This window comes from Gavia stellata, chromosome 13 (genome assembly GCF_030936135.1).
Source record: "Gavia stellata isolate bGavSte3 chromosome 13, bGavSte3.hap2, whole genome shotgun sequence".
Taxonomy (NCBI): domain Eukaryota; kingdom Metazoa; phylum Chordata; class Aves; order Gaviiformes; family Gaviidae; genus Gavia; species Gavia stellata.
Window position 1 is genome coordinate 17472174 of NC_082606.1, and position 27777 is coordinate 17499950.

The 27777-nt window shown below is 45.5% G+C and overlaps 1 protein-coding gene across 1 annotated transcript in view; it reads left to right on the plus strand.

Moving 5' to 3' along the window:
• The first annotated feature begins 3141 nt into the window (after positions 1-3141).
• Positions 3142-27777, plus strand: part of SLCO3A1 (solute carrier organic anion transporter family member 3A1) — a 142117-nt gene continuing 117481 nt past the window's right edge. The window contains exon 1 of the mRNA XM_059823994.1: positions 3142-3309. Coding sequence (XP_059679977.1) covers positions 3142-3309 — 168 coding nt within the window. The remainder of the gene's footprint in view (positions 3310-27777) is intronic.

Genomic DNA, 27777 nt, shown 5'->3' on the forward strand with positions numbered 1-27777 from the left:
GGTGACTTGTTAAAGATTGTAGCGTCCAACTTTATTTATGGCAGCACGTTGCCTCACAGCTATGAATGTTGAAGTGTTTATAAAAATCTGACAAGGTATCTGCAAGACATTTAATACAAATACTTGTGGGGGGAAAAGTTGCTAATGCTTGCTTTGGTCGGGGAAATAGCTGAGAATTGCATTGCCAAAACTACTGAGCCCTGAAGAAAAGGGACTGTTCTAGCTATAAAGTGCCTTTTCATTCTAGGCTAATGATAATCCAAGAACATTAGTATTCTGCACATTAGTAGTTAAAGCTGGGTCAATTTAGACCAGAAAAACTGTGTGGGTATAACAATAATTAACTATTAAATCCAAACAGGGCACTTGTCCATCCTGAAGCACCCCACTGAGATCGCTCAGGAATGTGGTTTGTTGAAAGGTGGCGGAAAGCAAATTCTGGTCCACTGATGTACTTGAGTGGAGATGCAAGACCCTCATTCTTCTCTCAGCAGAGCAAGCCAGGAGGAATTTTTCTAAAGGAAGTAAGTGCAAATATACAACATAAAGAAGAGAAAAAAAAAAAAAATCCAGGCATTCTGTCACTTCTGGACAGAAATTTAACTGATAATTGTATACTGCTGCAATAAACTAACCAACCAGATGTTTCAGATAATTAGCATTAGAGACAAATTTTTCTAGCAGCTGTTTTCCTTGTGACAGACAAGCAGTATATCTGCTTCCTCAGCCCGGACAAACTCTTCCAACGGGATGTCTAAGACATGATCAAGACACGTGATGGCACTTGCATATATTTTTTTTTATATATATATTCATTCAAGAGCTTTAAAGCATCAACTTGAATATTGGTAACTGTGGTAGCATGTGCAGAAGTTTATTTGGGTCTCCAGAGACACACTTGCTGAGTTATATGAGTTTTCAGAGCTTTGCTGCCTTTAGTGCCTAACCTAAGCTGACTGGAAAGACCAGCGTGCCCCAAAAATGGGGTTTTTTTCAGGGAATTTTAAGACTTCCCCTGCTGTAATTCTACACGCTCAAGTGTTTTAAGAGACACCCCTCTATTTTCACTTATGGAAAAGTCTGTTAGATTGTCCATCCTGTTTATAACGCACTACAGCATCCATCTGGAGCAAAGCATCTGTCTAGCCACGCTAATTGAATTAGTCTGCAAATCTACCCATCTAGAGACAGAGACCTTTCTAGCTTTCTAATGTCAGAATTTTTATAGCAGAGGTCCCTAAATAAACATGTTAGGAAGGAGATGAGCACTTCTGTAGTCTAAAGAGATTTCAAGAAAATGAGCTCTTTTTCGGTTTTTTTTTTTTTGGTGGAAGAACGAGTTTTCCCTGGACGGAAAACAAACACCATATGAACTGGCAGAACCCTGTACGGATGAGCCGGTTTTTCATGACCTCACGCAAAGACCTTGGTATTTGAGGCCTCAGGTAGCTTCTAACGTGCATCTTGTGAGGTGCACAATGTCTGAAAGACTGAGATGTATCTCATTAAAATTAAGACCACTCAGCTACAAGCACCAGACTGTTCTCCCCACTAATTGTTTGATAATGCTGCCTCAAGCCATCAATGTTGGAGACCCTGTCCCTGGGGTAGACGGGACTATGGACCCCTCCTGATATGGCCCAGACCTGCTGGAAAAGCTGTGGTGAGGCAAAGTTCAGCATGGGAGGGAGCTGCTGGCAGCTGATGAGCAAAGGGCAACAGCTGAGCGTGCCACGTCTCTCCCGTTTCTTTCTGGCAACGGTGTGCAGTTCTGCTGGGGCAATGTGCACCAGCTGGGCTTGGTAAAGACTCATCAACCCGGGTGGAGACTCTGCTCAAGGTTAATTTTCAGCATTGTTTTTATCAAAGGTACTCATATAAAAAAAAGCCAAAATAAAAAGCCCCCAAGCAATGACAGTATTTTGGGAAAAGAAACTCGAAAGGGGTGCTGGGAGAAAAGAAGGCTCATTTAAAATGTCAGTTCTCTTGAACACGCTTCCTGGTGTGACTGGTGATGACCGGCTTATGCCTTGAAAAATCAGAATGTTCTTAAGCACCCTTCTCAAAGGCACCTTCCCAGGCGCTCAGGAGTGTTGAAGCCTCAGCCACCTTCGAAAATAAAATGTAGGATCCACATCGTGCGGCTGTTTTTGAAAAATGTAACCTTGGTTTCACAGGAAACTGTTCCTCTCAAAGGCCGCAGACACTAAACGGATCAAGGATCTAAACTTCCACTTAACGGGAGGTTTACTAACATAAGGAGGTAAGGCAGCAGCCCCCAGCGTGGACCCAGAAATGAACTGGGAAAGTGCGCTTGAAGAGCAAAGTGGATCAGGTTTGGCTATTACGCCGACAAGGAATGTGATCTGTAATAGTAGAAGCGATGATTAGTGGTTTTTAAAAGAAGATATCTCCTGAAATTAGAACTCAAGGTGGGAGTGACAACAAAAGCCACCGTCAGACCGACACGCGGCTGGGGACACGAAGCACGGGCCTGAGAGCAAAAGCTGGTCCGCGTGGCAGCGGCACTGCAACGCATGACACCTACTGCCCGTTACGTTTGTGAACGTGCGGTGTTTACACGGCCTGCCTTCGCCCGCGGGAGAGGGGCACTTGCAGGACTACGAAATTAGGGCACCCCAGCCGGGGGGGGCCAGGGAGATGCGGGCCAGGCCTATTTGGGGGCAGCTTGCCCTCGCCCCGCACAGAAACTTCCAGCCCCGTGCAGGATGGGGGGTCCCTCCGCTTGCGGGCTGCGCCCCCCGGCCCCGCATCGGGCGGGGCAGTTGGGGGGGGGGGGGTGTCCTTGCGGCGGCCGCCCCCTCCCGCGGCGATAAAAGCCGCCCGCTGCGCCCCGCGCGTATCCCGGGACGGGGCCGCCCCGCCCGCCGCGGAGCCTCCGCCAGCGCCGCGCTTTCCCCCGCCCCTCGCCGGCGGGGGCGCGGATACGGCCTGCGCGGGGCTGGCGGAGAGAGGGAGCGCGGCAGGGCGAGGGGAGGAGAGAAGGGAGGAGGCGGCGGCGGCGAGCTGGCCATGGCAGCAGCCCGCGGGCGCAGAGGCGGCCGCCGCGGGCTGCCGCTGTGACTGGCACCCCGAGGAGGAGGAGGAGGCAGGCGCGGAGCAGCCGCGGGGCCCGGGAGGATGCCGGGGAAGCGGGACTCGGCGGGAGGCGGCGGCGGCGGCGAGCTCCCGGGGGCCGGCGCGCCGCGGCGGCGGCGGAGGAAGGTCTCCTGCTTCTCCAGCATCCAGCTCTTCCTGGTGTCCGAGTGCGCCCTGATGCTGGCCCAGGGCACGGTGGGAGCCTACCTGGTGAGTGGCAGCCGGCCCGCGCAGCCCCCCGCGCTACCTGCCGAGCCGGCGCGGGGGGGCTGAGCCGGCGGCCGCTGCCGGGCGGGGGGCGCGGAGCGGGGGATGCGCCGGCAGAAGTGGAGGGGAAGTTTCCTGGCAGCCGGGGCAGCTCGGCGGGCAGCCCGCCCGGGTGGGTTTTACAACAGCCCGGCGTTTTCAGGGCTTAAATGACTCAGCAGTGCTGAGGGGTTACCCTTCTGCCGTCCCTCTCGCGTGTGCGGCGGTAACTTCGGCAGCCGGTCCCCTGGGCGCCCGGAACGCGGCTGCACGGCTGTGCCTTCGCACTGGCTCGTCGCTGCTGCTAGTTTCCGAGCTGGCCAGTAACTCGGGTCAGGCGCTAGCCTTTCCAGTTGATACTGAATAAATACCAAGAAAATCTAGCGGGGCATTTACTTCGTGCCTCCTGCGTTACTAATTTTCCTTGTCCTGTTCAAGCGATGCAGCACAGCAGCCCCGTAGCCTGGGCGTTAGGTAGAGAACAGGCAAAATAAGACTTTGCACTGCCTCTGCATAGTGAGATCTGGTGTCGGAGGCAGAACTGTAGTAGAAGAGTTGGAAAGATGTCCATGCGGCTGTGCTTGTGCCTTTGAGTATGCACCGAGAGAGGCAGCCTGTGAAAATGATGTGTTCTTCTTCCAGCAGATGTAAGTGTGTAGTTGATTTAAATTTCTCAAAATAGCTTGCTGGATTTGAGAATTATAGTTTCCATGGAAAAGAAATGTATTCATAATCTCTGAGGCTTTTTGAGGCCATGCACGTAATATATTACACAGTAAGCGTGAGAGCTCTGTGTTCAGTACTTGTATTCAGTATTTAGCACTGCTCCTCTCTCACATGCTCAAACTACTTATGCAAATTTGTGCTGAACGTGATCTATAATTTTTCAAGGTCTGTGGCTAAACTAACCATGGTTAATATTCCCTATTAATACGAAATGGAAATTAGCAGTCATCTCCATATAATAAAACGCATAAGTTTAGTTTGGAATGTGTTTGTAATTCCAAAGAAAACTACATCACATCTGTTGAGATAAATTCAGTAATTAACGCTATGTGAGTATAGGTGGATACCACTTAATTTGTAGGAGCCAGGCAGGGCCATGCGTCTCTTATGTGAGTAGCACCTTAGTAAGTAAAGATACCGTTTCCGATGAGCTACTTGCAAAATGAGCTGTCAGCATGAATGAGTGTGGGATAATCCTTTGTCAAAGTAATGGCCAAGGAAGAGCCCGCTGAGGTGACGTTACTCTGTGGGCACCAGTATGCTGGAAATGTCCGGGCTGCTAGAGGACTATATATTGGCATATAGGCTGAGCATAGGATCAGGAGTAATAGTTCCTAGTATGGCATTTTCCTCAAACTCCTTTGCATTTCTCTCTCCTCACCAGTTTAGCATTTCTTATCCCATTTTCCCCAACTCTCATGGTGTGCTTTGCACTGTGCTCGCTCGCTCTTACAGGACCCCAGTCCCACCGGCTGGAAAACACCACTGCCATCACAGTTCCCGGAGTCCTACCACCCTCCTCTGAGGGGTTAACTCGACCCAGGTGCTGCTGTCCCTACCCTCTGCCATCCTCCAGGACTGTATCCTGACCGGCATGACATCAGGCCCCATGGCCAGCAGGATCCACAAACAGTAACAGACAACTGGTCAGTGGAGGGGAAAAAAAAGAAAACTAAACTCAAAACAATCCCCAGCATGCATGAGCAGTGGCCCAGCTGCACTGTGCAAGTGTTCCTCCGTTCCCTGTATAATTTATCTTCCGTCATTGCAAATACCATGCAGCTCTTCATACAATGAACAGATGCAAATGTGGAATTATCTTTGGAGGGTAAATCTGTGCTTAAAGCAAATCTGTATGAGCACTGTGCCTACAGGTGTCGTGGGGGAGCGAGAGCAGGAGCAAGGAAAGATGCTTGGTGGAAAGTGTGCAGGACCTAATCATTTTTGCAGACAAGTGTCCCGTGGGGCCACATGCTGTTCTCGGGTGCTGTCTTGGGGCGAAGTCAGTGGAGGCACTGCAGAGTTGCCCAGGTGTAACTGCAAGTGGATATTCATTTACTCAAGCTCCTGGGATGAGCAGGGGCTGTTGGGCTCGGCGGTGGCGTGCTGGGCTGCTCCCCGAGGGACAAATTAGCAGGCAAGACAAAGCGGAGAGCAAACAGAAAGACAGATGAATAGGGAGATGCCGCAGAGGACAGACACAGTGTATAGTTTGGGGCAGTTGAATAAAGTACTCATTTTAGCCTGTCAGCAGTGAGCGAGTACTGTATTCATACTTCTGCTTTGCTTGGCCACATGTCTGACTTTCCCTAGTTATTTGTAACTCAGGAAGAGAAACCTTTTTTTGGCCTTATACGGTGACAAGTTGGTTTCCTCGGTTTTTGTCTGCCTTGCTCTGCACAGGGGGACCGTGAGGGCATAAACTCAGCTTGTTAAAAAAACAAGGCAGGGGCTTGGCTGCTTAGGAGTGATTGAAGAGCTCGGTTTTGATTGGGGTTGGCTTTCATGTCAGTACATTTAAAAGCGGATATTGTTACTTCTTTTTAGAGATGTCAAAACTTCTTTTTTCCGTGTTTGCTGCACGATAAACTAGCAGCACCTGCTTGAATATATGTACAAAGTATACATTCATTCATTCATTGTGTGGTTTTGAAGCAAAGATCATTCCCTTTTATTTGTTCATAAAACATTGTGCTTGCCAACAGGGCTTTATAAATAATAAATGCTGATAAAAATCTATAAAGTCCAATTTTTTTCCCACAGAACACAGCAGTGAAAATACCCCAGGATGCCAACAGTGGATGTCTGTGGTTAATTAGTACGGTGTCTCTGAGGTTCTTCATGTGGAGTTTTAAGGAGTATTTGATCAATGTCATGTTCCAAAATATTTGTCAATTATTGTGCTTGCTGTTTGTAAAATGCACATGTTCCAAAATGACTTGGTGCCATATCCTGCATAGTTTATGCAAATGCAAGCCTGCGCTGCTGCCTTAATTTCTGGGGCTGTTGAATACACCCTATTATTTGCATATTCTTGTAAGGTTTTGTGTATGCATTTATTTGGCTTCATCTAATTACTCCTGCGTGCTTTTGGAAACTTGAATTTCCCAGCAACTGCAGTGGCAGCGGGGAAAATGCTGCTTGTAGTCTGCAGGCATTCCTCCTGCAGAAGTTACTCAGGGTTTTCGCAGCAACTTTTAAAAGCCCAGATGATTTCCACCCCCGGCTGCTCTCCTGCAGCGTAGGTCCGTGGATTAAGGAGCCGAGCACTACTGGTGCAGCTGGCACCAGGAGGGAAAGGCTGGAAGCTCCGTTTTCCAGCTGGAGCCTTGTGCCTTTTAGGTGAATGCAGCAGTGTGATCAGTCATGCCGGCCGTGCAGCGATGAGGATTTCGATAAGGCTGATTCACATACCTTGGCAACACTTCCCTCCCTGTTCGTCCCCCCCCGAATTCCTATGTGCATTATATTTTGGAATATTTTAACTGGTAATAACGTTCCAAGTGCTCCTGACGGTTTATCGCTGAGGCATTTCATCACCCTGCCAGTCAAATCTTTTGCCTAGCCAGTGGTGAAATCATTGCTTTAGCAGAAGGCAAAGAGCTCTCGCTTTGACAGCCACAGTTTGTGGAGCAGGAGCGCAATTTAATTTTCTCTCCCTAGCCTTCAGCCTCGGCTCGCTCCGCTTCAAACTGACCTAGTTGCAAGCACCCAACATCTGCCAAAGTCACGGGCTTCTTTAGATAAAGGGTATGCATATGGGAAGCGTGTTGAGAAACAGTTATTTGGTGTGCTCTGGATAGCTGTTTTTACAGAGCTTTACTGAGATGTCTCTGTTTGCTGCAGCTCTGAATGCAGCTATTCATGTGTTTTATCAAGTGATAGAGGATGACTGGCCTGAGCATGAGATGGAAAGGAAAATAATTGGTCCCTCCCAAGGAGGGTGCATGGGTGTTTTCGTGGGAATGAATGCCAAATTGTTTCTTGTTTTGCTGAATGAAAACTTTTGAGCCATGCTTAACTTCCCAGCTAGAGCTTTGCCCGTGCCGTCGTGTTTGACTGCAGCTTGCAAAAGCCCTCTTAACATACCTGCAGTAAAAATAGTACTATATGAGTCCAGGTGAGATTGTGTGAGCGTATGTGGTCTCTGAGACAGGCTGCTTCTGTTCAGTTTTATTGCTACTGAGGTTTGGGGTATTAATGAAAATTTTAAAATTCCATATTCATGAAAAAAATGAGTATCAAAGATAAATGCAGAAGTTAATCATCAAAGGGTTCCTCACGGAAATAGGGGTCCTGTGAGATGGACACCAGGGAACTGAGGAATTAAGAACAGGATTTGGCTCTTGGATTTTTAAGTTGCTTTGGTGCACAACCCTTTCCCCTCCCGTGTTAAATGTGACAAATACAATACTGTTTTCCTGTTCCGGAAAGTGGTTCTCTCCTGTTGTAGAGACCTGGTGAAACCCTCCTTGAAGTCAGTGGAGAGTTCCGCATGGAAGATGTCATTAAACACAATTTTAGTATAGAAGTACTGCAGTGCTTCAAAGCTTTCTGTTGTGCTTGGTGCTGTATAATAGAATTTGCCCCTGAGTATTTGCAGTCTGAGTAGACTGTGTGGGAGAAATGTTGCAGGTGGGGAAACTGAGGCAGAGATAAAGAGCTTGATTCTGTTCCTGAAGCTATTGATGGAGCTTTTGCTTGGTTAACAGCAGCAGAGCCCGAATGGCTTAGGCATGGGCAGGGAAGAGTCTGGCAGAGCAAGGAATTCCAGTTTCAGGTGCTTCAGTCCAATGACTTTAACTGCAGGAGCAGCTTTTCCCATTGAATTTATTACCGGCTTTATTAAAGTATTTATTTTCCTAGAATAAGAATTGGCTTTAAAATTCTGCTGTCCTTTTTTTTTTCTTTCCGTCCTCAGCAGTGCTGAGTAATAAATTAGCTGTAATACTCATAATTTATTTGTCACTGGGGTATTTAAGGGGAAAAAAAACCGAAGTGAAAATAAATGTTTTAGTGGGGATGAAGATTGCCAAGCATTGGCTGGTTATTGCTTACAGTTCGTTTTCCCTTAATATATCTCTGCTGGCGATGTTATTTCTGGAAAGTTGTTTCTAGTATGCCTTTCCCATTAGAGAATATTGTCTGTTTTGCAGCTGAGTTGCACAGAAAGTTATTCTAAACTAGCTCTTTTGACTACATTCATATTTCTTCTCTAAGAAGCCTTTTAATGTTTTTTGGGTCTCTGACTGCAGGGCAGAGGAGAAACCAGATCCAGCTCTGGGTTCTGATGCCTTCAGACTCTGTGGGGCTTAGGTCCGGAGTGTGGCGTTGACTCGTTAACATAAAAACTTTATTTAAATTAGTAGAAAAAAATTCCAATCCAGGTGTAGGTTGGATTTCTGAGTACCAGGAAGGCTTGTGAGTAACTGGCATTTATACTTTGGTTTAAAGTTTTCTTTTATCTACTGCTAACAGATGAAATGGTGTAGAGATAACAATGTGTTTATCTCTTACATTATATACTGTGTGCCGTTTGCGAAGTAAATCCAAACTTACAATCTGATGCCTTCTTAGTTAAGTGCATTTAAAGGCAGGATGCACTTGATGTGTAAGAGTGTGGACTAATTGATTTTAGTGTTTAATTTTTTTATTATTTTCAGCAGAAAGTTTGGCAGTTCTTCCTTTTCTCTGTAAGGGCCAAGTGAGATTTGTAAGCCCTGCAAGAAAAAGCAGCCGGTTCGAAATGTTATGCTCCATCGTAAAACCAATGTCTCATTTCTTCTGGCCAGCCTTCGCTTCCAAAATCCCTTCAGCATTTTCCGCGTGCCTATGTGACAACTAGCTCTCTGAGTTTTAATGGCCTGAAGTATTAATGCAGCTGAGGTTCAAAGGGATCTTGAATTAGATCAGAGAATACATTGGCCTGAACGTCTGTGTTGTTCTTGCTTAGGAACTTTATGCAGTGTGACTCTTTAAATCGTAAGGTAGCCCCTGTCCCGGAGAAGGCTCAGCGGAACTGTGATTTCTCTCCTTCTCCGCAAGGGAGAGCAGATATTCCCTGTTTCCCAGAAACGGGTGTCTCTCAGGTTGCATGGGGTTTCTTTTCCCTTACTTTCAGGACATTGTGAAGGACCAAAAGCCAGCTTCTGTTCTGCTACAGCAGTGTAAATGTATTGCTTTAAAAGAGTTATTCTGCAATTCATCAAGAAGAATTTGTCCTCTGTGTGTAATAATCTAAAATGTTTCCTTACTTGTACACTCCTTGGTCTCTAGCTATTCCTTCACGGTAGCAAGATTAAACAATGGCATACTATTTAGTGGGTGAGGTTGCAGCTTGGATGAATTAGTGTAGCTTTGTCTTCTGATCAACACCAGATGAAGCCGCAAAGTGATGTATTTTAAGCATCATCCAAGGAAGTTGAAATAAACGCATGACAATACTTTGTGTAGTAACTCCTTCAAGTGCTCCAGTGAAGTTTGAAAGAATGCATTTTTCCTATTGCATAGAAAAATGGGCCACTGATTTTGATTTACAAGGTTTCATTATAACTCTGCAGCAAAACCGGGACTAGAACCCCAAGAGTCCTGTCTCCAGGTCACCTTGGAGCAACCCCTAGGCTCTCTGTCTCTTTGTAGATACATACTGCAATGCATATAGCATTGCCTGCTCCACTAAGTAGAGATTTCACACTGCCGGGCTTAGTACACTATCAATTCAATCAGTAGCGATAGCAAGCTGTTTAGGGAGTTCCTGGAGTGTCTGGCACTTCTTCCCATCCATGCTGGGAGGGCTCTGCCCTGTTATGGGAAGCATTCTGTAATGTTTAGGGAGCTGGTCCCTGCATCCAAGACGTTTCAGTTTGAGCGGATGGATCAAAGCATGGAGAAAAGGAACTGTTCCTTTTTCCCAGAGTTTAAGTGGGGATGCAGTTGTAATCATGTAGAGATTCACCTACTACAAGTAAGACCTACAGCACAGGTACGACCGGAACTGCCCCTCCTCACTTAGCAAGTCTAGGAAAGACCTGGGAACTAAAATCAGATTTCTTAAGCTGCCTAATTAGCAACTTTCTCTTTTCCAGCCTTATTCTGAATGTGATGTGCTTCTGCATTGTGATACCTAAATACCCCTTAGGGAAGCGAGGGAGGCAGGCTGCCTCCTTCTGCACTGCACAGTGCCCGTTGTATTGAAGTTGCAGATCTTTTACTGGGGCTTGTCTTGCACCAGTGCCTGAACGCACTCAATAATTTTAGATGACTACTTGCAGCATAAAAGCAAAATCTTTATTTCAGGTTTGCTTGAATATTTATCATCGTTATTTACTTTCTATGGTTCAAGAAGAAGTAAAGCAATTTGCTTTGGTTTGGTTTTTGTTTTTCCTCTCTGTTGCCTCTCCCTTCCTAATATCCTTTCTCCTTACCAAGCAGCCAGCTGATTGCCTACTTTTTTTTTTAACATCTCTGTTTTTGGTGTCTGCAGCTATCGCATGGATGACTTGTGCATGTTTGCAGACCCAGTGACTTTTAGATAAGTGGCTGTGAGGGCAGGTGTGGGAGCATAGAAGTTGTTTTTCCATGCTACATAATGATCTGTTTTGTGGGCAAGGATTGCTGGAATTGTCTTATTTTTAATATTTAAATGTCCTTTTAAAACACTTACCGTGCTGTTAATTTGTATAATTCATAATGGTTACGTTTACTGAAAGGGGAAAAAGACTTAAAATTCAGTTTTATGGTGATCCGTAAGATGACAGTGAAGTTTTTGAAGGAACCTGGGTAGTTCAGTTGTATTTAGGTCTTCGTGACTCACCCAGCATTATGGTTTCTGAAGCAACTATGTCAGATTTGCTTTCAAGTTATTGGGTTGGTTTTTTTGGTGCCTTGATGTTTGCATCTGAATCCAACATTTTCTCTAGGTTTTTTTTTTTCCTAATAAAAAGGCAACTACAAACTCTACCACAAAGAAACTGAAAGAAAGCTTTGCTGTTTGGGAAGAGTTGTGTGGTGTGGAAGAATACAGAAACCTTTCAGAAATATTTCATTTTTCATTTTTAAAAACGTATAGTATATTTTCTTTTCTCATGAGAAGTTAGATTTGGTTTTGGGTCAATATCTAAGAAACAGCCTTGAAGTGAATATTGTATTTTAAGGTAATACTTAACACTTTAATGCCTGAAGAATCTAATGAAATGATGTTGAATTGCTTTACAGTCAAGGTGCCAGATAGTGGTGCCCTCTATGTTCCTAAAACAGGTAAATTATTCCATAAATTTATGTAAGGTGAAAAGTGAGTATTTTCCCCTGGAGTATGCTTGGAACCTGTATTAGATGGAGCTTTGCATGCTCTGGCAGGGAACACTGATCTTCAAACGCAAGACGGCCGGAGGATAGCAGTGGTGGGTGTGTTTGCCGTATCAGGACAGAGTTCTGAATTTTCAGTAGTTTCAGGTTTGTTTCACCCCTTTAATTCTCCACAGGAATAATAGGGAGTGAGAAAACACCATAACTTCATAGGATTGCAACCCGTCGTGTTAAACAATGAATAGTCTTTGTTTTCTCTTGTAGAACTTCAACAGGAAGAGCTGTAAAAAGGTTGTCTTGGGGGTTCTTGTTTTTTATTTCTGAAAAGGAGGATGTGAAATAGCTGCTACCTCATTCCACTTCTCTTCTTAGCTTTGTGCAAACATAGTTTGGCACGTCATTAGCAGTAGACCAGAGAGTTGGTTGGGAGGGTTATGATGCTGGAGCGTGGGCCAAACCTCACATTGTGGCGTGAAGGGGATTGCTGAAAGGCTGCAGGAGGACTGGCATGTCCCTTGCTCGATGCAGTATCAGGACAAGTCCCCTGCACCTCTGAATAATACCAGGCCTGTATGAAAACATACACGTCTAGACTAAAAAATGTCAAGGGAGAAGGGGGGCAGCGTTTGAAATTTCCAAAAGAGAAGCTAAAAATACTCACTAAAAGAAAATGATTTTGAAAAATATGAAGGAGAAATGCCCCCAGTGGTGTCCTGCTGCTTGTTGTGCCATGCTAATGACTTTCATCTGCTGGAAACGTGCTTACTTCTCATCCTGACACAGTTTGAGTGTTGCATGATGTATTGAGATGCCAGATTAGGGGTTGATCCTTTCTTTCCCTTTAACTGGGAAACAACAGAAAAATAACAATATGTAACTAGGTCTTGATTTTTAAAGAGGAAAAACTGGAGTTCAGATTTTAAGTTTTTAGTCCTATGGCTTGCTTCTCGTCATTCCTCTGAGCTGCAGGAAGAGCTGTAATTGTCAGGGTTTAGTAAAGCTATTTTTGTCAAGTTGTTCTTAAGCTTTCACTTTTCTCTGTCAAGGACTACCTGCCTTGCTTGGTGAGGTATTGTGGTGGGTTAACCTTGGAATGTAGCCAGACGCCCACCCAGCTGCTCTCTCACTCCCCTCTTCAACAGGGTGGGGGCAGAAAATGGGTTGAGTAAAGACTAGCAGTTACTGTCAGGGGCAAAACAGACTTGACCTGGGGAAAATAAATTTTTATTGCCAATTAAAATAGATTTGGATGCTTGAAACAAAGGCAAAAATTAAAAAAAACCCTTCCCCCCATCCCACCCCTTCTTCCAGGCTCCCTAGGAGCATGTCTCCATCGGATGCTTGCTGTGTTCTGCTGGGAGAGCATCCACCTTCATCCATGAGCTAAAGTAAACCATTAATCATGTTTGAGCACCAACGGGCTCTTTGCAGAAATGTTGGCTAGCACTGGGTAAATGGCTTTCCCTGTGCTTGGATCCTGTCTGCGCTTGGTCAGTCACTGTTTTTGTGGTGTGCCACTGGGCAGCAAGCAGGTTCAGTCCAAGAAGAAACACGTGTCTGTGCGAGTAAAACAGGGTGATACTCTTTCTGTCCTGGAGGCATTGTCTGTAAAATTTTATTATTGTGGAAATTAACCTTCCCCATAGCCTATGCCCAGTGCTGTGGTTTATGTGATGGGCAGATAGTGTCGGGCGTATAGGCCCTTTACGAGAAATAGTGGGCAGCATTTTTAGGCCTTACCAGCAAAAGAAAACTGTGGTTTTTGTTTTTGTCTTGTTTGACGTACAGGGCTGAGAGCGGTTAATTACAATGGGCCTTTCAGCCTCTGCATGAGATGCACACTTTGTTTCCTGCTGCCTGTGGCTAGTTATAATGCAGGTCCTTATGTCTGAAGTCAGCACAGCTGCTGGCTGAGGGATAGGAGCTTTAGCTGAAGGGGTGCCTTGTCTAGGGGTGCTTGTTTGTGAAGGACGGTGATGTTAGTTTTGTAGTATCAGCCAGTTTGGGTGATCCTCTAGTTGGTCTTGTCCGAGGTGCTCAGTGCAGCAAATGCCCACTGAGCTCAACTGTGTTCCTACAGGAATCTACCACGTCTTGTGTTCTCCAGCTTTGGTCCAAAGAGGGGTGCTTTGGCCCCAAATTTGTATTTCTGTCATCAAAAGGTGGTATCAAAAACCCCATGGCTAGCTTGAGCCCTAGGGTCACAGTGCTATGATGCTAGTCTAGGTTGGGTTTTGTTTTCTGTTTCTTCTCTTGCTATAATCTGTGATATTTAATCCTGTTTAAAAAATTGTATGTCAAGGGAGCTGGCTTGGGGCTACCTAAAAGCTTTCCCATAGTCTTTGGGATTCAAACGTACCAACTTTAAAGAACTCGAGAGCAAAGGCTGAAAAGGGAAGATTTCAAGTATTCCAGGGAGCTAGATAAACCGTTCACTTCCAAGAGTGTATTTGCTCAATTGAGGCCACTTCTGCGTTGACAGATCTCTCTGTGAATGAATGGATTCCAAAAACAGCTTGGGAGTTATTCGATGGCTATTGAAGTTAAGTCGCACTAGCAAACCGTGTGCTAGAGGCACAGCTTTGTGGGTTTGCTCAGTCATTTGGCGCAACTGTACAAGCTTTCTCAAATGCTGGCCCTATACAGAAGTCCAGTGTTTTCTGTGGATTGGGATGCATCAAGGCTGCTGTGTTGCTCTTAATCTCAGTGCCTCTTACCAAGAAGGCAGAAGTTTCAAATTTCTTCTCGCTGTGTCTTGTGGAAGTATTTGGGGCTTATGGTGTTTGTAGCCTCTCGTAGCTGAAATGGCATTTATTGATTGGAATCATTCAGCTCAATGCAATGCTGGACAAGCTTTTTGCCAGAATTTTTATTTTGACTTCTTATTTAAATAGATCCCTAATGAATTACTGTCGTTGTGTATAGTGACTCTTGGGAAATATTGGATGCAGCCTCTAGGATCAGTTCTGTGCAGTTTTCAAATTGCAAACTGTTGAAGTACATCTGTGAACAGTGCCCAGGGTCCTTTGTTATCTGAGTTTTCAAGATGCTCCCACATTAATAAGCTGCATCTTTGGTATTCTGTGGGCAATTGGTGAGCAGGGTAACAACTCATAGGTAAATCTGGATGCAAAGTTCTCTCTGCTTCCATTGCATTGCTGGGACCAGAGGGTTGCTGGCAGGAGGAACTGGCTTATTTCATCCAGAACACAAGATTCTTATTTCTTCAGGATCAGAGCTTGAAACCAGTTGAGGACTCGACATAGTCGGGATTTTGAGTCAAGGGAGGGAGAGTGGGAGGGTCTGAGATGGAGGTAGGAAGGCAGAATTTAACTTCTTGGGGAGCTCCTTTTACATATGGAGAAAGTCCTTCAAGTAGGGCTGCAGCAAATAGTCATTATATGCCTTCACTGAATTGGATTCTTTCTTGTGGAAGCCACAGTGAGTCTGGCACTCGGTATAGGGTTGTATGTTCTCATGTCTGGAAGTTTTTTCCCAGGCTCTCCTGTAATGTCCCAGCTCAATACTTCTGTCTCTCCATCTTCAAAATGACTTGCTCTGAAATGGCATTACTGTTTGGGGAGGTGGTTGGCCAAAATGAACAAAAATGTTCTGCAAATGGCCTGTGGCAAAGTGGGGTCTTGTGGTTTAGCTAACAGTGCCTTTCAGTATGAATGGAGTGTGTCTGGTTACTCCAGTGTTGAATTTGACCAAAACATTATGGATTTCTGTTAGGCATTGCACTGAGGCTTCAAGGTATGGGGTCTTTAAGAGATGCGCAGAACTTTGCTACACTGGAAATGCAAGTTGAAGCTAAAATGACCTTTGCTTTCTCCTTTATTTGCCCCCTGTGGTGCATAGTGTATAGATTCAGACACTTTCAATTTGATTCTCAGCACCCTGATTATGCTCAGAACTCTTGGTATCCAGACAGCATCACAAAAAATTAAGTTCATGGAGTGTTTCCAGGAGTCTCGTGTCACTGTGTATTTCCCGGTCCTCTCCCTTGCCCCCGTTGCTCACACAAGTGAGAGATTAAATGATGGGGGAACAGCAACTTGTTTCCTCTGAGCTGATACTGATTTTGTTAGGCAGATTCTGTTGATGGTGGCGTCTTGGCCGGGACAGAGGAACATTCCTGCCACACATGGGTAATATTTTCAAGCCAGGCTCTTACTTTGCAGCTGGCTGTCCAGAGCTGTCATGTCCAAATGGACTCCCTTCATCAGTCAAGACTAATGTTTGTGCTCAGAGAAATCTGTTTTCTTTCGCATTTGGACAACGCGACATGTGGCAGACTTGGGAGAGGACAGATTTGCCCATGGGGTAATACTTGTTGGCTGAGGAACAACTACTACTTGTATTTTCTGGTGAAGATGCAGACCAGGAATGTTTGGGCTCCTTTCCTGGCTTTGTCATGGACTTCCCCAGGCCTTCGTTGGGGTTTTTCTCTCCATCAGCAAATGTGCTAGCTACCGTATTGTCTGGCTTCATGGGCATCTTGTGGGCTGGGATGATGGGCACTCAACTGCTACAGTGATGGTCACTGGAATGAAAGAGGCACCCTGACTTGGACCCTGAACCAGGTCTCTATCAGCTACCCTAATAAGTTGAATTAAATGAATTAATGGGCTGGTAATTTTGTGTTATTCTACCTGTGGTTGGTCGGTGAGGCTTCTTCCTTCACCCTGGGCTATGATGCAGCCTTGTTGCCAGCTGAATGGTATCCCTGCTTCCTTCACAGCTGCCTGAAACCACAGGGTTGAAGCAGCTAGTCCTTTGCTTTTTGAGCCTTCCCAGGGAAGGACTACTCGGGGCTGCTTTACTTGCTCTTTGGTAGTGATGGATTTTAAAAGAGCCTGAGGGTATTATTTTTCAAAGATGCTTTCTGAGCCATACTCTCATTGACAAAAGTGACTTGCTCTAAGTGTCTCTTTGAAAATGGGACTCTTGTTCCAAAGCCACTTAAGTGCTTTTGAAAAATCTTTTTCCCTGTTATTGACTGCAGTGGACTGCTTCAGTGGTGTCTAGCTTCATTTAAAGCAGGCCAAATTTAGAGTCAAAATATTGTGTGCTTGGCTAATAAACTGTATTGTAATTAGTACCTTGGGGAGGCAGGAGTTGGGGAGAAGCTGAGTATAAAGAGAATGAACTTCATGTAGAAGCTGTCTGCAAAGGATGAGTGGAGAACTGTGGAAGGAGATAAAAACACGGGATTTGAAATGTCTGCAGAGGATATGTGCGATGGGAAGAAAATGAGCATGGAGCTGCGAGGAAAACTTTAATAGGCTTGGGTTAAAGAAGGCAAAAGATCTAGCATAGCAGGTAGCGAGACTGGATGAAGAATGATCCTTCCACTAGTCAAACCCTCTCAGTTAATGTAACTTGCACACAGGCAAATGCAGGTGCCAGTTTTCCAGCTTCTCCCATGCAAGTTAGACTGGACTCATCCCTGTTCTCCATCACAGGTCCGCTAGTGTCATCTCCCAGTCTGAGAAACCCATGCTCAGGGGCTTCATGGGCCACTTTGAGATATCAGGGCCTTTGTCTTGCTTGGTTTCATGCATATGGCTTTCATTTCCCTTTGCTTGCTGTGTGTCTCCCAGGGAAGTTTAGCGTGGCTTTGAGCAATGCATCTGGAGGTGACAGATTGCTGCTGGTGGTGGGAATACTGCAGCCACGTGTACAGCTCTTGTCCTGGCTGGTCTGTCATGCACCTGCAAAATCAGGGTTAAGAGAAACCAGAGGTTGGAAAAGTACAAGGAGGAAAGAGATAGCACTCATGTTGGCTGCACTAATCAATTGGTTAGTGAATGTCTCTGGTTTGGCGTTGAACACTGAATGCAAAACCATTCCCACTCTGCAGTGCCTGAATTCTGGATTCCTCCTAGAATTTGGTGTGCCCCTGCTGTAGGAGCAGTGGTTCTCCATGGGAACCTCTCTCGTATTGTGCTTTTGCTCACGTCAGACTCTGGTAGATAAGTGGAAGAGGTGGTGACTTCTGTTTTCCTTGCATGTGCTTGTTGAATTTTTGCAGGCTCTGGTGGTTCTACAGTGAGTGGACCCCATCAGCTGCGGTTTGGTGCCTGTCTCTGACACGGGTTATTGTTAATCCTGCAGATACAGGGGTGAAATTCAGCCATCTGTGTGTACAGCCTCAGCAGATGCATTCGTGTCATTGGCTTTTTGATAGCTCACTTCATAGTGAAACCCAAGGAACAGAGCTCCCATCATCTGGTGAGACATCTCATTGCCTGTATCTCCATTTTACAGGGAACACATTGAGAAAAGTGAGATTATGACAAGTCCGCAAGTTCTAGTTAGGTCTCCCATTTAATTTTTCTTTAATAATTTTTTTTATTCCCTATATGTTATTTTGTGTGTGTTATTTTAAGAAAATCACCTTCTGTTCAGGAGGAAAGGGGCTTGCTACCTTTGAGAAGTGGCAAAATGGGGAGATGATATGATGGTACGGGATATAAAGTTGCAAGGCTTGTGTTGCCCGACTGAAACATGCAAATGTCACAAGTCTGCCCTTTACGACTTCTACTCTCCATTCTTCATACAGGAAATGTTCAGATAATAACCACGTTCTCAGATGGGAATAGATTTAAGATCACCTTCAAGCCCTGATTTCTTGTCTGTTTACACCACGAACCCCCTGCACTCACCTCCCCACCTGCCCCATTCTTCAATGGGAAGTTTGGCAGCAGCCGGCACGCAGCTCCTGTTCGTACCCTTGGCTCTGCACAGAGACAACGTGGAAGGAGAAATGAGTCGTTTGAACAGCTTTGTGGGAGGGTGTTACTTAGCAAATAAGCAGGATGACACGGACAGCTCTTGAGTGGGCTGCAGGGTGTGAGATGGGGATAAGCAAGCAGCTCGTGTGGCTTTGGAACAAGCTCGGGGTGTTGCTAGTTAGGTGCTAGAGAGACCCTAATTTTACCCACAGATGCTTACAGTAATTTGGTGTTTCTTTTAAGAGCTGTTACGAAGTGCTGTGGATTGCCAATACAGTGTGGCCATTTTGTTCGTTCCCTTTTAAATGGCTTCCTTCCTCCCAAGGCTTACTAAATTAAAGCATTTCATGTACCGGTCAATGAGAAATGCCTTTAACTTCTCCCTAAGCTGAGTTCCCATTTGCTGTAGCCAGGCATCCTTGCTGCTGGGTAGGGAGCGGAGCATGAGAGAGGCATCAGCAGAGCCAGAGCAGATGAGGAGAAAAGTAGCAGGACGTGTCAGAAAACCTCCTCTCTCAGTACGTAGCCTTTATATAATCCCCGTTGTCCTCCAACCGTGAAAACTGAATTCAGCTTCCATCAAAGCTGCTATTAATGCTGCTTCAGAGTGTCCTGCCTGTGTCACTTCTGCCCTGGTTCATGCCTGCAGCTGGGAACACTTCTGCAACCGGGTCCGCAGGCCTCTCTTCATCTGTACTGTGGCATAACTCGGATGCAGCCCTTAGCCCCTGAATTCAGCTTTTGATCATAAATTAAGATCCCATGAAGTCCTTCGTGTGACAGGTTTTCTTGTCAGGCTTGCATTATGGTTTCTGCTGTGGTAAGTAGCCCTGTTTATAGTAGAAAGCCTTCTCTGCAGGCATGAAAGTGTTGTGTTAGGAAGTATTTTGTTAGATAAACAAGAAAACTTGCATTGATTTGGGGAGGTGGAGAAGTGAGAGTGTTGCAGTGTGACAGCTTAGGATCCTGCCTCTCCAGTGCTTTGATAGTACACAGGAAGGGGCTTTTTTCCTCTTAAGAGTCTTCCAGAGACAAGAGTTTCATCTCCTCTTCTCCACTGGAAGTGAACCCAGGGCAATGGTGCCGTGTTTGCAGAGTCCCGGACCCGTGTATGAATCTTGTCGCCAGTCCTGTGTATGGCCAAGAGTGCCTTTGATGCTGTAGGAGCCTACATTTGAGTTACACACAGTTTAAATTCCTCTTTGTCTGGCTTTATACACCTTCTTGCTGGCCACAGGAAAAAAAAGGAGATCCATCTCTGAATGTGTCAAAGATGCTCTGGCTGCTTTCTCTTGGCTGTTTGCTTTGACAGAGCTGAGCGGCCGCCCCTGCTTGTGAGCCCCTGCTGCTATGCACTTATTCCACATGGAATTCTTCATCCTCTGGGTTTGAAATGTGCCAAAGCGCTGTTCTGTGCCACGATTTTTAAAGCATGCAAAAATGCAGTTACGGGGTTGAGGTTTGTGCTTCTTTGCATGCTTATGATGCATTATTTTGCTGCCAGTGAAAATGACATAACATTTAAAAATAAATAAGGATTCAAATATCCACTAGCTTTGCTGTACGTGCGCTACTAAAGAGCAGTGTAGGCTACAAATACATTCTGGCACTGGATGTATTTATGTAGATACCTTGTCAGAGACTAAAGTATCACCTGCCTTCACACAGTGAGGTGAATGTTAAGGAGCAGACTTGGAGGCAGAAAGCTTGTGTGGACACTCGTCTGCGGTTGTAATAATACCGCCATAGGTTGGGACTTCAAAAGGTTGAAAAAAACGCAGATCTCAGCCGTGATGCACATCCGTTTCAGAGCAACAGAAAAAGCCTTTCAAGTTTTGCTAGGAAGTTCGGTGTGGCCTGCTGCTCTGTACCTGGGTCTATTTTGAGCTGTCGGTGACTCACGCTAACTTTCCATGATGGATGTGAGGGGGTAGGTTGCAAATAACACCCCTGATCTTTTTGTTCACACCTCTCTAAATGGGGCAGTGCTCCTTCTATTCCTCAGGGAAAGGGGGTCAGGCCCTTGTGTCCTGCGCAGGATCCTTAGGAAGCAAATGGGGAAGATAACGACAGCCCAGTTGCATTGCTGTTTGCTGCCATGATTGCCTGGATTAGAGGTTAGGTTTTTATGTTGCATATTTGATCAGTATGAATCCCAGTTTCACTAGAGTAGTGGAAAATACACTCTTTGAGTTTGAGAGGCACGTGACTTTTTTCTGTTTTAAGCTATTTTGAAATAAACTGTGGCTTTGCACTGGTGTATCGAGTCCTGATCAAACAGGGTATCTTCTGTGGGTGCTGACTGCTCTTTGCTCTGTTTGCAATGTGCAACAGCATACAGCATTGCTGTGAGCGTTTGTGGTGTAGCTGCGTAACCCAGCAAAAGGGTTACCCAGGAACACTTGCTTTGTGCCCTGCGCTGGCCGAGGGCAGGTGACACAAGATGCTGCAACTCCTGAAATGTGGGGAGGAGGTGCACAGTGGGGTACAAGAGATGGCACAAAAGTTTTCTGCATGGCGCCAGAGAAGGGGTTTTGCCAAAAATGTGTGTCTTGCCTTGACCAGGAGTGCGGTGTGCTGTTTCTCTTGCTGCAAGGTGTAGTACCCTCTCTACTCAGGCTGCTGAAAATCCTGACCTTGAATGAGTGCTTCATTTGGACTGTGTCAGTAATCTCAGAGCTGGTCATTAGAATACAAAATGATTTTTCCCCACCAGTGAGGCATAGATCTGAGCTGCAAAATCCTCGTGGCACCAGTACAGTAACTTGCAGATTTTCCAGTGCTGGCCTAGAAACAGCATAGGCACATGCAGCAACAGCCAAGCTAATAACACCCTACTTCTCAGCAGTGGTTCAGCTGCGGCTTCTATTATCCCTGTCATGTGAATGCAAATTTCTATGCAGAGATGATTTCCAGACCTTGAGCAGAGCCAGCTTGGGTGTGTTCATATCGCCACCCTTTTCTGCTTTTCCTTATGTTCCTGTGCCCAAAGCCAGCACGGGTGTCGGCATCTGTGGTGAGAACATCTTTTAACTTTCCACTGACTTCATTGGACCCGGGATGCTGTTGACACAAATGATCAGCAGCCTGAGATGGGAGGTCCTGCTGCCCTCACTATTTCAGCAGGCTGGGGGGCAGCAAGGAATGCTGATGCCTGGGGCTGGGCAAAGGGTATTAAGCTTGTTGCCCTCCTCCCAGCCATCCGATAGGGAAGGAGTGGGCAAAATGCCAAGGGAATTGTCTGCATTTTAAAAAATTGGGCTCAACCACAAGCGATAGTCTCAACGCTGGAATTGTGGAGCAGAAAAACATCAGAGCAGAGGATCAGCATCGTTCCCTTGGGCTTGAAGCCTGAGCCTGGTGGCTGCGCTGTCAGCTGGGAGGGTGGGTAGTAAGGGGGGCTGAGCCATGGGTACCAGCTCTACGGGGAGGAGAGATTGCTCCAACTGTGGGATGCGCTTTGCCCCATCCTGCGTGGCTGCTGGAAGAGAGGACAAGGTGACATCTGAAGAAGTGGGTGGAGGCGCGTGGAAGCAGCGGCTTTGTTTCTGGGATGGTCACTTTGACTCTTCGAGGAATCTTGTGTTTCCTGGCTCTGTAATGGAGACTGTGGGAGATGGTTCACCTTTGTTTTCCTTTGGGAACATAGTTGCCAGGCAATTATTTTACACCCTGTAGCACTGCAGACATGTCTCTTCAAGTCTGATCTCTTACCACATAACTGAGAAAACGTATTTTACATTAAAAAGAAGCCTTTTAAAAAGGGCCTTCAGGCATAAAGTCAATGTGTTTTCTATATATAACCGTGTATTATTAATACAATGAACTTATCTGTAGACTCTGTGGGTGAATATGACTTGATCATTGGAGATGCGAACAATATGAGATTCATTTTCAATGCACTATGTCTCTGACTCCATAATGGTGCCCCCAGCCTTCAGTTCATTTCTTAGTGATAAAGTGGGGCAATAGTGTGAAGCAGGTTTGTGGATTGCATTTTTTGCTGAGCATTGATAGAAAATAAACAGCCTATAGAGAGAAGAAATTTACCTTGGTTCAGAAATGCCAAGATCTACAGATTTGGGGCAGACAGGAATGATGAATGTGAGCATGTATTATTGAAATAAGTCCAGAATGGCATGGCAAAAGCTTCCCTAGATTTAGTTACAGGGGTTGCAATGTAAGTTGCTTTGGCTGGAAAATTTTAAGCTGGTGATTTTTATTTTTTTTATGTGGGTCATTTATCACTGTGTGCATTATGTGAGATCATTTTCCTTTTTCAATCATTGAAGAGTGTTTTAGGGTGAATTTAGGAGGTCCCTTTAGAACAAGTCCTTTTGAGGTTGGTCTTCAAAATCACCTGAGAGAAATGTGTGTGTGCAGACTTCTGTGGCTCTATAAGAAGAGGATAAAGTGCAAGCATGGTGTAAGTTTTAATTACTTTTTGCTATTGTATGTTAAGCGGCGTGGTCACAGAAAGGCAGAAGGCTGGGTTACATGATCTTTCTAGATGCCAAGCTTGCTTTCTGTGTGAACAAGGTGCGCAGATGCCCAACCTGATTTAGTTTATGGTGGTCCAGTTGACCACCATATTGATCTGGTGTAGACTTAGTCTGAAGGAGCTGGAGTAACAACAGCCGCCCAGTCTTGTTGATATCTCTAATGCCATAGCTAAATCTTAGTGAAGCTGCTCTTAAACTGGGTGGGAGATGTCTGGAGTGGGTGAAATGGGAATCCCGCTGGAGACGGAGGATGCAGTTAGAGACAGAAAGGCAGTTCCTATCAAAGGGGGTGGTGGAGGCCTTGAGACATGGAAAAAGGCAACGAGGTTGGCAGGACTGAGGGCTGTGTACAGTGCTGCAGCTAAAGTAGTTTGCTGGTCAGAGCCTCAATAACCTGCTAAGGACAGATCTGCAGAACAGACATGAGGATGTAAGAGTAGCAGGAAAGCTGTCTTTAGCACAGGCGCATACCCATATGAAGCTGTAGCTTCAGTGCTGTTCCCAACATCGTGGGCACTGGCATTTGCCACGATTACAATGCTGTCTCTACCTCTGGCCTCTCGTGCCTTCTCTGGACTTGTCTGGTCTAGTGGGTGGTTTCACACTGCTAACTTTTTGGGTCAAACAGCATGTGTCATGTATCTTGTCTGCATGAATTTTACTGGATGTTGTAATAGCTTCCTGGCAACTGTTTTCATCTTAGGTTAGAAGCTTTTTTTAACTCAATATCCCCTTAATCTATTCTTTCCAGGCCTTGCAAAACAGCTGTGTAAATTGACAGGAGCCAGGAAATAGCAGCTTCACAGCTAATAATGTGGGCTCCTGGTGTTTCCCGCTGTGTTTTAGCAGGAGGCTGTCCATCTGAAGTCACTGTGCTGCCGCACCACTCCATTCCCGGTGTCCCTGCTACTCAACCAACATCCCCGGGGGCTGCATTCTTGAATGCTCAACCTGGTCTCGGCATACAGGGACTCTTTATACTCCTTGTAGCCTTTTCACATGATGTCAATATTTTACAGGGACTGGTTGTGTCTTTTGCAACACTTTATGTAAGTCTTGATAAATAGAGTTAGTGTCTAGGAGCAGTGATGGCTTATCTGCTGGGGAGCAAGCTTGTGAAAGGAAACATGGGCGGTACAGTGCTCTTTTATCTAACAGTTATAAGGGTACCCAGAGCATCCCACGTCCAAACTGCAAGTGTTTAGTCAGGTTACACCTTATATGCAGGAAGCCCCGTAAAGGTGGGGTGTAGAGGAGGATGGGAGAATGATTCTAGCCATGGGCAGGGGTTTGTTTTGAGTAAATGCAGGTAACATCTCTGCTGTGCTAATGCTAATTCTGTAGTCAGCCTGTGTATTTAAGGTCACAGCCAATGTCAAAGCAAGAATTTGGGCTGTGCTTTCTGGGCTGCAGCCTCCCTGGATGTAATCCAGTTGTGTTCCTGGTGTTCTCTGGCTAAAAAGCTGCATGTTGACGGTTTATTTCCCAGCCCTATTTTTATTTTGGGATATTTTTTTGCCATCCATGACTGTCAGTGTGTTGGAGGCTACTCTGCTGATGCTGGTCTCAGCACTTTGTACTTGGATGTTGTTTTTCTCTGGATGCTCAAGGCTGATGTCATGGTTTTGTTCTTTCACCGTGCCCCCCTTGCACCCCATACCTCACTTAATAAAGCCAGAGCTGGGTGCAGTGGGTGGCAGTGCTACAGCCAGAAGGAGCAAGCCAGAAAACGCAGTGTAGTCTGGCCAGAGGAATAAGAACTCCTGCAAGCTTTTATCAGGAGGGTTGGAGTTTGCTTTGTGTCATCCTCCTCCTCCTCCTTTTGTTTCAGTCTCTTCACCAAAGCAAAGCAAGAAACTGTTAGGGGATGGTGAGACTCCATTTCCCTATTGTGAGTGGTTTAGCTTTTGTAAAAAGGAAGAGAACAACTGAAATCCCACTGAAGTAACAGCAGAATGAGAACTGGGACTTCTGGTTTTAGTTCCCAGGTTTGTCACCAATTCACTGTCACTGTCTCTGTGAACTGCACTTAGAAATGGTGCAGTTTTTTTACGTGTAATCCAGCTGTCCAAAATAGGTGTGTGGCACCCAAGTGTTTCTAAATACCAGCCTGCTTTCTAGCCACTTGTATATATGTATTGTGAAAGCCTAAAATCTGGCAGCCGGGTCGAAATGTGGGAGAGACTTCCAAAGCTAGTTAATACCAGTTGGCCTTGGGAAATCACTTCTGTTGGCTTTCAATCTTCCAGCCTAAATTATTCCATCACAAATTAATTTTGTTGACTGTACTTGTCTCATTAATATTTGGCTCTCTATGCCTCAGTTTACACAGCTGTAATAAATAATTACGAGTTTCCTGTCTAGGTACAGCTCAGAAATGAGCACTGTAGACATGATTTTGCATGCTCAGAGTTATATACTCATCTTGGAGAGATTCCCCATTCTGCCAAAATTGGTGTTTTTCGGACCTGATTTATAGCAGAGTTCTCTAGGAATGTGCTGGAGGTGATAGGTAACATGAAGGAGGGCTCACATAGCAGGAGCTTTGCATTGCTTAGAGTTTGTTGGTGTTTGCTGTGTGGCATTGAAGGCTGAGCAGCTATGGAGTCCTACCAGTCTGACTGCACCAGCCCCGTTAGATCATACCTTGCAATAAAACCAGTCCTGTGTTGTGGATGATAAATGCAGCTCTCTGTCGCATGAGTGCCTGGTGGGGCTGCTTGGGACAATGGGATGTTGTCCGTATCCCTCCACCTTGGTGTGCCTTGCTTTGAGTACACCAACGTAGTGTTTTCTAGCAGTGTCTGTCCCCATCTGCTCAGCTCTGTCACCTTGGCTCCCATGGAGGATTGGGAACAGTGATGTCTCTGTTAAATGTGTGCTCAAGCACTGCTAACCAAGCAGCGTGGCCAAGGACGCTGGAGCAGGGACAGGCTGTGCTGTGCCCTCGCACAAGAGGACATCGTTTCCCCCTGTGAATCACAGAGCTGTTTCATCCCAACAGGTACCTGCACCTGGTGTTTCAGATGAAGTGGCAATCTCCTCTCCCTCTGACACGCACATCTTTACTTGGCTTTGATGTGGGGAAGAGTTACTGCTATTGCATTGCCTTCAGTCATAGGGTTTGATTTTTAGGGGTGTGGGTTTTTTTTGCCTTGCTCAGTTCTTGGCTCTTTAGTGGGTGAGGATTACAGTGGTAGTATAAAATGATAACTGTATGTATGGGATGAAAGCTGAATATTCAGAAATCATTAAAACAGTCCAGTTTTGGAGATCTGACTTGGACACTTATCAGGGTCAGGTCTGGGAGCTTTTGCTTATGCAAAGCAGCAGAAGTGGGTTGTTTCCAGTTTTCCATTTTGTTGCTGATGGGGCTGTCTTTGTCCAACTGTGCCCTGGTGTACCCTAACAGAGGCTAACTGCCCCGGAGAAGAACTGCTGTCAGAATACTTTAAAGTCGGTCAGACTGGCTCCTGCTTCATAAGTTTTGTCAGCAAAGATTTTTCAGTGCCTCCAGTGGGAGGCTATTTTTATTCTATCCAGGGGCTACCTTCAGCTTTGAGGTCTTTATCACATTTTTTTGAATAGAGAAACCTGCCTCTTTGAGGACAACCTTAAATATCTTCATCTTTTGCAGTCTGAAAAGCAAGATAGTCTTTTACCCAAGGTAAAAGTTCTTGGCATTTCTGTGACATGTTCAAGATTCCTTTTGTTATTTTTTTTCTTGTAAAAGGGGGACACTGCTATAGACATGAGAATGCGCTGAGTGTTCTCCCTTGAGCAGGGATGACAGTAAGTGAGGTGCCTAATGTTTCGTCTTCATACTCTGATCAGTGCTATGACTGTTGCAGAAAATCCTCATTGTGTTTCATTGCACCATGTAATCAAGACTGGAAGAGCTCTCGAGATGATCTGGTTCATTTTCCTGCCCTATGGCAAGATCAGTCATACCTGTGTCTTTCCTGGCAGATGCTGGTCTATGCTCTTTTAAAGGCCTCTGCAGCCTCTCCAGGCAGCATATTTCAGAGCTTCATGATCCTTACCAGTAAAAGCCTGGTTTCTCCCCACCTTGTATTTAACCTGAATCATCTCTGCTGCAGTTTAAACCTGTCACTTGTCCTGCCCATTTTGAATACAAAGAACAGGTCATTCCTTTTTGCAGTAATGTTAAATATTTGAAGACTATTCATGTGCTTCTCTCTTAGTGTTAAATAACCACTTCTTTAACCAGTGTTAAATCTTCCCTTCTTTGTGGTGGATTTAAATCTTCTATGTAAACCTTAATTGGCCTGTCTTCTCAAAAATATACTGTAAGTGACAATCCCAGTTATTAACTAATCCACAAACAGTTTAAACTCTTTGATCAGCATTTTATTTATATACTTTAACAGAAGCCGCCTGTGCCAGCCAAATTGCCTATTTGTGCATCACTGTCTCTGACTCGCTGGCCTTGCGCTGGTATGCGAGCCAAGTATCCGCAAGGCTTTCTGCTGCTTGCTAACTGTGATTCATTCCAAGAGAAAGATTGGATGCCCGGCACGATGTGAGGCTTGGTGTGGTTTGTGCCTTGGTTCTGTGGGATGGTGTTTGCGATGTGAAGGCTGTACATTCAGATAGAAAGGGAGCCCAAAGAGAGGCTAACCAATCATGGAGTCATGGGTCTCTGCAGGCACCCGAAGTATACATCGATGTACGCAGGAATTTGGAAGTGAGCATGTGCTCAGACAGGTGGTATGCTGTGAAATGTCACTTGGTATTAGGACCTTCTGATGTGGCTCTATTTGAACAGTCAGATCGTGCTTGGAGGTCAACTACTGCTATACTGTGATTTGGATGTCCTTGATGTGTATGCTTTTGGCTCCAAGGGAAAGTCAAGGAAA